Raw genomic sequence first — 9,068 nt, forward strand, 5'->3', positions numbered from 1 at the left:
CAATTCAAAGTTTCAAACCGATAGCACGTGGCAGTCTTACCGGCCTAGTTATTAATCAATACAAAATCTTAATTGTGGTTCAAAATTCTCCCGTTTCAGTCTAAATATTAAAATAACTTGACAAAGTTTAGTTAATCATTCTCAGTCTAATGGTGATGAATCTGATGATCAGGCATGGTACAACCAATCTGTTATTTTTAGTTTGCTCTTCTTTTTTTTCTGATTAGCAATCTGTTGCTTTTGTATGTTTCTTTTTTTGCATGAGATTCGTTAAAGCGAATCCATAGTGGGGTCTGCATTCTGTAGCTGTTAACATTATTCAATAGTTTCATATATTTATATTTGCGATTTACATTGAACGGATGTCGATGCACGGGGAAAAGTTTATTTATTTATTTATATCCAATCAAATTTATTTTTAGAAATTTCGAAGATTTTTGTGTGGCGTTTCCTATGAATTTGTTACATGCATCCTCGGTAAGGAAAAACACATCTCATTAAAATCCAAATCTGTCACTCTTCTAAAAGAAAAGCAAAACTCTGCTTTTAGAGAGAGAGAGAGAAAAAAAAGTCTGCTATTCTACAAAGAACAGTGGATTTGAATCTATCTTATTAACTCTCCAGTCTCAAGTTTCGACATGATTTCAAATCCATACAAAGACAAATTCACATCCTCTGCATTAATGCACTGTTTGAATTAATGCAGAGGATGAGTTCGACAAAGACGAGATAGATCATATATATTGTCATGATTTCAGAACCATGTTGTGATGTCGAGATTTTTCGAGCCTTGTAAGAACATGACCTTTTAAATTCATCCTCGTAATTTTTTTCATATACTTTTTGTCAGAGAGAATGGGGACCGAAAAATAATTATTATTTATTGAAATTTATTTTTTAAATCAAAATTAATTTTAAAATTTATATTTATTAATTTAAATAAGTTTCAACGTACTGGATAAAACACAGTTAGAAGTCGTACGTGATTTTATTAATTTAAATAACTTTTTACAGACAAAAACTAAGTCTCAGAAGACATTGTGTCAAGAACAAAGTCAAACTTTCAAACTATAAAAATTAATTATATAAATATTTAATACTGAAAAAATAGCATTCACAACATTTTCTAGAAAATTATACATAATCTTCTAGAGATGAAATGGTGAGGTGTGAAAGAGAGAGAATGACGGCGACCGCTAGTGTCTTTTATTCTTTTTTTCGCTTGGGATAAAAGAACAAAAAGCCATTGCATTATGTTATGTTACCAAAAGTTTTTGGTGTGTTGAATCGAATCCTTATCATGGGCTCAATCTTAGTTCGTTATTGAATCCTTTGCTCAGATTCAATGCAGGGCGAATTCCCGTATGCAAACCGAATTACTGATCCAGTCAGATAATATGCAAATATATTCGTGTAAACTAGCTACGCAGCGGCCGACAGTGTTATTAGTTTCTCAATTCCTTTTTATGTGAATGAAAATGAGGGAAACTACAAAGACAGTACCAAATATCTAGTACCAACATACAATATAATTTAGAATTCTTTTATATATATATAAATAATCTAGAATTCATGTTCTAGATCCTTTCGATTATCTATATAGGAGAAATAATTGGTTGAATTATAGGTTATTTTGTTAGATGGAATTTACAATTCCAAGTCAATCGTTGAACATTGATACTTATCAAATTTATGATTTTTTTAGCATAAACTTTTTTATTTTTAGAAAAATGAAAGATACCATGAAAGACCAATAATTTTTTTTTTTGAAAAAGTGGATACATCCACCTGTTTCTTATAGAAACGAATTGTTCTTACAAAAGCAGAGAAATGATGCAACTAAGCCAAATATTGTTCAATACTCCGGTGACCAACACACCAGGGTATATCTCAAAGTATTACTAAAACAGTAGTAAGAAAAACCGAGTAGTCTACTATCTAACAGCATCAAAACACTAACATCAGTGCATAACCAAGGTATTATTGAAAGACCAATAATTCACATTCAATTATAAGTTATTTTGTTAGATGGAATGTCCAATTCCAAATCAATTGTTGAATCTTGATACTTATTAAATCTATGATTTTTTTTAGCATAAATCTTCTTTGTTTTCAGATTATATGCAAAAAATGTTAAAGGCAGTTCCAAAATCATAATCTAAAAGACATCATATATATAAAAGCATAAATTGAAAAAATAGGTTTTGGTAATTGCATCCAAGAAGGACAGACAACTAATACTTCCATTTAAGTAATTCAAGAGTTGGGGGACCGCCACCTCTTCCATGCATCGCATGTCCCTCTGCACCGGGTGGTTGGGTGTAAATCGTCAGATACAAATAGCTATGGATAGTTAAAAAATTTATCGTACCTTATTTGTTATAAAATGTTATAATTTTTCGAATATGAATACAAATACGGATTGAATTAAATAATTTTTTGAATTCAATTCCAAACAAAATCGGATAATATCCGATCCTTTAGACTGTACCGGGTGGAATAATTAGGAATTATATATGAGAGTTAATTAGGGGTAAGGCTACGGTGCTATGGGTTGCATAGAGGGCTACAGTGCTACGGCTCAATATTCGAGTTTTCAAAATCCTAACGATCGATCCGAACGTTCATCTCGTTCTCCATATTAATATGTGTTTGGAGATCAAATTTTACATTTTTTGAAATTTTTTTAATATTTTTTAGATAGGTAGAAAATCAAATATATCTGAATGGTGCAGAATTTTTTAGATCAACTGATTTTCTACCTATCTAAAAAAATAGTAAATTTTTTTTCAAAAAATGTAAAATTTGGTCTCCAAACACATATTAATATGGAGAACAAGATGAACGATTCGGATAGACCGTTAGAATTTTAAAAATTCAAATATTGAGTCGTAGCACTGTAACCCTCTATGCAACCCATAGCATCGTAGCCTTACTCGTTAATTAGTTTAAAATATGAGTCATCTCATTGGGCTCTATCCCAAAAACTTGCTAAAAAAATACTTTTAGTACTCAAAACTCTAAAAATAATTACACGAACCCTCCCCAAAAAAAAAAAATTGTTAGTCAAATTATTCGAATTATATAGTCCATAATTAAGAGTTTATTCACCATAAGTCAATTTATTGAAATTTACTGCTGATTTCAATGCTACCGAAATTTACTGAAAACAGCGGTTTTCAAACTAGCTTAATAAATAGTAAAAAAATTTCAAAAAATGTAAAATTTGGTCTCCAAGTATATTATAATATAGACTAAACATCTAACGGCTTGAATTTGTTGTTTGAACATCAAAAAATAAAAAAAGGGGCGGCAGCACCTCTGACTAAAATGCTGCCGACAACAAATTAGCCGGATTATATATATATAATTATATATACATAAATTTTTATTTTAAAATCCACATATGCGTCCACATACAACATATATGATATGCAGTGGTGAACAAAACTGCATTTTAAAACACCGATAAAAACGACACCATAAATTGAAATAGCTAAGTTTTTTATAAATCGAAACACGGATAGGAACACTGAACAGTGAACACAGTGGTCCGAGGATATTGACGCTCGCTCGACAGGCTCCAGACCGGTCAGAAAGACTCACTCTGATTGGTGGACACTATCGGTGCTGGGGTCCGCATGTTGCTGGTTCTTGTTGACCTGCACTGCGGCTCATACATGTGGGACCCTTTTATCTTTCTTTTTCAACCTGTCACCCCTTTGGAGTTCAGATCCAGTGCAATGCCTGACTGAGTTTATTCCGTTGATGCGGTCGAGGGGTCTAAGACACGAGATACGGCCCATACGTATTTACGAATAAGGGGAGGTTTTAAAGGCCCAATAGAGAGAACAATCTCAGGCCTGGCCCACAGATCCATAAACAAGAAGTGTCCAGAAAACTGAATCGAGAGCTGACATGTGAGTCTACTATTGGCTAGCTGACTCTATCTGTCCCACCAACCAAAGCCCAGTTCCTCTTCTCCCCTTCCTTCCTTTCTCCTCTTCCTATTTTCTATCTCTATTCATAAAAAAAGAGAGAGCAGCCGCCACGCTTAGAAGCTTACTGCTTGGCCCCATTTTCCATGGCGGAGGAATCTCAAGCAAAGATCCCTTCCATCGCCGAGGTGCTTCTTTCACTCTCATCGTACCCTACAATTCTCCTTTTTTTTTGATAAAATTTTGTGTGATTGTTTGTCAGCAAATTGTAGTTTTTCTCAATTCCAGCTTTTAGTCGTAGTGGATCTAGTCCTGTCTATTGTAAAATCCCCATCTCCAGATGTGGCTTTTATACTTTTTGAAGTAATTTATCAGATCTGATGCAAAATTTAAGTTGATAAAGGTATTCTTGTATAAACCGACTCTAGCTGTTTACAAATCAAATTAGACTAAACTCATTTCTGTGGCTGGATCTACCTTGTCTTGGTAGATTCTTTTTTTTTTTTTTCAAATTGGAGTTGGAGTTGAAATGGGATTCCAAATTTGGTATAATGAGTGAGGTTGGGAGAATTCTTGCGAGTATCCAAGCATTTGATTTTTCATTTTGATAGCCTCACTTTGAGGACTGAACCCAATTCTTGCGTCTGTTCCATTCATTATCAAGTGTAGTCTGAACTCAATTCTCTGTAAAGGAAACCAATGCTAATAGTTCTGCTCTATCCCTCAATTCTTCTACAATGGACACTACTCCTTACTTGGAAATGCAATTTCTTACTTTGTGGATTCTTTCATTTTCAATCTCACCTTAGCCTCAAGGATTTTTTTTTTTCGTGCTGAGTTGTTGATGTCCTATTTAATAATACCATTACAGTTAATTTTTACAACAAGGGATAGAAATTTAATTTCTACAATCTAAAAAGTTTGTAACAGCTATTTGAATTTTTTTGCTGTAGTTCCCTAAGAACCTTTGATGCTTCTAGCAATTTGTTAGAAAAAACTGAGTTGCTGTTGTATATAATGCAATAAGGTCGATTAGTCTATATCTGTCTTCTGGAGAACTTATCCATCTGTATTAGAAATTCAGTTCATAGAATGTAAACTCTAGTTATATTGATATATTATTGTATACATGTACCTGGTAAGTCTGAAATTTTAGCTGTAATTTTTCTGTTATAACGTTCTTAGAATTTCAACCTTAGATAGTGGGCCTAATTTTCCTGAATCATCATGAGTTTAAACTGAAAATAACCCACTTAGGCTTGGATTCATATTCATTAGACACAACCAAACCACAAACAACCCTGGTGTCGCTACTGTTTGACCTTTGCATGCCATGAATTTAATCCAAACTATTCTCAAATGGGTAGTTAGATTTAAAGTAAAAAAAATCTTTAGAAAACAAACAGAAAAAAATAAACAAAAAACAACGTATGATTTGAAACTAATAATCTATTTATATTTGCTTTCAGCAATATTCATTATTGAAAACTGAAGAGACAAAACAAGACAATGTCGAAAATACCCCTGCACCTGAGGTGAAAACCACCGAGGAAGAGAAACCGGCAGAGGTAACTTCCGAGGAAGCAGTAACGACCGGCGCAGCGCCAGAGGGAGGTGCTGAAGTGGCCCCTGAGAATACAGAAGAAGAGAAGCTTTCCGAAGCAGCACAGGTGGCGGAAAACCCTGCTGCCGAGGTGGAAGATACTGCCACGACTGAAACCGAAGCAGCTGTCGAAGAGGGTGATGCCGAAGAAGTACAGCCTGAGATTAAGGTTTTTCTTTGGTCCTTGTTATATTTGGTTTGTTTTCCTTTTCCTTTTTTGATCCTGTGTGTGCACGGGGACTGTCTTTTTTGTGGGTATTTAAATATACATGTACTCGGCTTTCTAATTTCTCTATATAAAAAGAAGGGTAAATTTCATCGGAAGTCACTAAACTTTATCCTTGTCACGAATTGGTCAATCAAGTGTGATTTGTCCCTCTATAGCCATTGAATTTTTTATTTGTTTCAATCAAGTTACTCTATAACTGTACCATCCAAAATACTATGCTCATCCATCACATGTCCTTTTAGATTTTATTAGGTTTTTTGGACGGAAAAAGTAACGGATGAGCATATTCCGTTAGTATTTTGGATGGAAAAGTTCCAGGTGACTTGATTGAAACAAAAATAAAGTTCAATGGCTATAGAGGGACAAATCAAACTTGAGTGATCAATTCGTGACAAAGGATAAAGTTTATTGACCTATGACGAAATTCACTAATTGTTGAATCCTTAGCTACCATGTGTGCACACATGCTCTGCAAAATGAGAAAATTTGGATATCACATTTCAAATTTTGTGGAAGTAACAAATAGCAGTATACTTTTGGCCCTCGTGTTCCATTAATTTTATTATCTGTGCTATGAGTGTAAAATTTGCGAAGTTGCAGAGCAAAAATTGTGTTCTGGTACAGGTACAGCAATACCTATAGATATTTGCACCAGAACATGCACATCTGTTGGGTTTTGGCTAAAGAAGAAGATCACTCAAACAGGACGTAAAGCAAGCAATGTTTCTTCTTATCTATTTTATCTACTAAACTTTGTGTGGTACAATTTATATGCAGATTGAGACAGCTCCGGCTGATTTCCGTTTCCCAACTACCAATCAGACACGTCATTGCTTCACCCGTTATGTTGAGTACCATAGGTATAACAATTCATGTACATCTCTTTTACTTTCTCTATTTGTTTGGTTTGTGTTATGTTGGTGCCATTGGCGTGGTTTTTCTTTGGGTTTGGGTTTGGATTTTGGGGGGGAGGGGGGTTGCAAGTCTTTTGCTTATAGTACCAATAGCAAATCAGAGTCCTCATTTCACCCTAACCTTTGTCGTCATTGTTACCTTGAAATAATTATGGTTGACTGGTTTCAACTTGCAATATTTTTTAGGCTGAGTTACACGTATGCCCCTCTAAACCTGCAAACTTAGGCATTTCATCCATTATAATTGCAAATACCAAATTGATCCTTCTATACCATAAAAAGTCTCATTTTACCCTTCTAAACCTTTATAATTAGATATTTTTCCCTCTATTGTTGGAAAATATCATATTATCCTTGCAAAGTACAATTTTTTTTATATATAAACCCTTCTAAATTTCAAACTATGTATTTTTCTCCAAAAATTTTTATATTATTTTTATCCTTCTAGGACATAAAAATTCTCCTGAAATTACCTTTATCCTCATTCTAAATAAACTTCGGTCTTTCCCCTCCCCGCTCTGTCTCTCTTTTTATCTAACAATGCCAAGTTTGGGTAGAAAAATGCATAGACAACAACTTTGAGAAGTTAACTGATCCAAACCTGGACAGACCCAACCTGAGACAACTTGAAATCCATGTTGATCTGAAGCTGGGTGACTTGAAATAATCCGTCCTGAATGCAAACGACTAAAAACTCTGTGTGAATCCAAAACTGGATTATTTGAACCTAATCCAAACCTGAACGACTCAAAACTCAACAATAGTCCAAAACAGTATATTTTGAACATCATCTTCATTATTGTCTCCCCTGTTGTATTGGTTTGTGAATGGTATATTTTGAACAGATGTGTGGCTGCAAAAGGCGAGGATGCTCCGGAGTGCGATAAGTTTGCTAAGTACTATCGCTCGCTGTGCCCCAGCGAATGGGTATGTATTCTTTGGTCGCTCTTATATTCATATACCTGTAATGGCACAGGTAGAGCATATTCACGCTGTTTAGTATGGAATTCCATGGATGTTAATTCATAATCTAATGATTCCATTCTGGTTTTTGTGCCATCTGTCACAAGCTCATTTTCTGTTACTTTATTTTTGGTATTTAACTAAACCCTAGTATGATCATCATTTTAAAAGTAAAAAAGGTACGAAAAATAAATGTGAAAGCTGCGGCAAGTTATTTTGGATTAGGCTTTGTTGATTCAGATACAGGGGTCGAGTCAAATATTTTTTATGCAAAAAGCATAAGGAATCACTTGAATAGATTTATTATTTTTTGCAGGTGGAGAGATGGAATGAGCAAAGGGAAAATGGCACCTTTCCTGGTCCTCTGTAGATGGTCAAGCAGCCTCAAAATAAAATAATATCCGGACTACATTAAGTCTAGGAATCTTGTTAACTTTTGAGAAATTTTTCATGGACTAATAAATTTTGACTTGTCAAAATGTCAAATTTAGTTCGTTTGAGATTTGACTGTTCATACAGCGGTTTTGTTCTACATCTGTCGGCAATTTTCTTTTCATACTTGATATCAAAATGCTGAGAATTACTTCGTTTCCTCCAACCCCCCTCCCCCAATCTGTTTCAAATTTATTAGAAAAATAAATCTTAAGATTTTTTTATCATCTATGTGCTAGTTTGTTGATATGAGGTTGTGTTGTTATATGCATAAAAGTGCAGGATTTACAGATACATCTGTCGGCAATTCTTCTGAGGTTGTGTTTTGTTATATGCATAGAAGTGCAGGATTTACAGATACGAAGTGTGTCCTAAATTGATTCTAGTGATAACTGAATGGAATTTAAGTACAAATTGACTAAGCATTCACGTTGATTGTTTGCACAAGTTATCTAATAGAGCTATCACATGTTAAACTGTAGAGAGCGCATAATACTCTCCAAGTGCAATCTCCTACGTTTAATGTAACAAAAAAAATAATTTCATGCACAAAAAAAACAAAGAAATGCGTTAGTGTCTAAAATGTGTGCCCATGCGAAATTTAGATATATACAAATTTGCAAAATTTAGAAATATGCAAATTTATAGATTCCCTCAAAAAAGACCAGCTAGATTGCAAAATAAATATTATTGACTCTGGATAGATATTGCAAAACGAGAATGATTGACTTTGGATGATGCTATATGTTGTGCAACTTCTGTTATACATTTTATTTTCTTTCTTTGATTTTGAGAATTATTATGGCTGTAGAATGAATGGGCTATTAGTTTTTATATTTTGTTTAGATAGAAACAAGATTTAAGACTTAAGAACTATAATTCTCTCGTGAAAATGGATTGAATGCCGTTGTTATAGTTGAGGCTGATTTTAATACCTATGTAGGCTATGCTATCAGTTTATACCAGATAATATTAAAAATAATACTTTT

At 33.9% G+C, this 9,068-nt stretch overlaps 1 protein-coding gene across 1 annotated transcript; it reads left to right on the top strand.

Moving 5' to 3' along the window:
• The first annotated feature begins 3,908 nt into the window (after window positions 1-3,908).
• Window positions 3,909-8,308, top strand: LOC144553001 (uncharacterized). Its single transcript, XM_078301067.1, has 5 exons — window positions 3,909-4,126; window positions 5,408-5,710; window positions 6,548-6,630; window positions 7,530-7,611; window positions 7,964-8,308. The coding sequence occupies exons 1-5, from the start codon at window positions 4,085-4,087 to the stop codon at window positions 8,015-8,017; spliced, it is 564 nt and encodes a 187-aa protein (XP_078157193.1). The 5' UTR covers window positions 3,909-4,084; the 3' UTR covers window positions 8,018-8,308.
• Window positions 8,309-9,068: the final 760 nt, after the last annotated feature.

This window comes from Carex rostrata, chromosome 4 (assembly GCF_964058835.1).
Source record: "Carex rostrata chromosome 4, lpCarRost1.2, whole genome shotgun sequence".
NCBI lineage: Eukaryota > Viridiplantae > Streptophyta > Magnoliopsida > Poales > Cyperaceae > Carex > Carex rostrata.